The 349-nt window shown below is 46.4% G+C and overlaps 1 protein-coding gene across 1 annotated transcript in view; it reads left to right on the top strand.

Annotated features, from left to right (window-relative positions):
- Positions 1-349, top strand: part of LOC119585271 (ERAD-associated E3 ubiquitin-protein ligase HRD1-like) — an 8,576-nt gene that overhangs the window by 5,471 nt on the left and 2,756 nt on the right. Inside the window, 1 exon segment of the mRNA XM_037933946.1 lies at positions 218-345. Within this exon segment, the coding sequence (XP_037789874.1) occupies positions 218-345 (128 nt within the window).

Genomic DNA, 349 nt, shown 5'->3' with positions numbered 1-349 from the left:
GCATATTTATATGTGCATTGTATATCATCACATACAAAAGCCATGCTTATAACTATATCACGTACAATCACGTGGTTTAGCAAAAAACGACAAGATAATTGGGAACATAAACAGCCCTCGTCCATTGAGATGACCCCAGAACCGACTTTTGAGGTGACCCCTCCCCTGAACTGACTTTTGAAATGACCTCTGAATTGACCTCTTCCCCTCCCCCTAGCAGGTGAGGAAAGCGCCCCCGTCGGGTTAAAATTCATGAGGCGCGTCCTCGCCCGCGCCAGGACAAAGTTCCTGGGATTCGAGGATCTCTACATGAAGATGAAGAATTTGTCAGTTTTGGTCAACCAGGTGA

The sequence above is a fragment of the Penaeus monodon genome, chromosome 19 (assembly GCF_015228065.2).
Source record: "Penaeus monodon isolate SGIC_2016 chromosome 19, NSTDA_Pmon_1, whole genome shotgun sequence".
Taxonomy (NCBI): Eukaryota; Metazoa; Arthropoda; class Malacostraca; order Decapoda; family Penaeidae; genus Penaeus; species Penaeus monodon.
The sequence above is the reverse complement of the archived record's forward strand: the minus strand, read 5'-3'. Positions and strand labels throughout refer to the sequence as shown.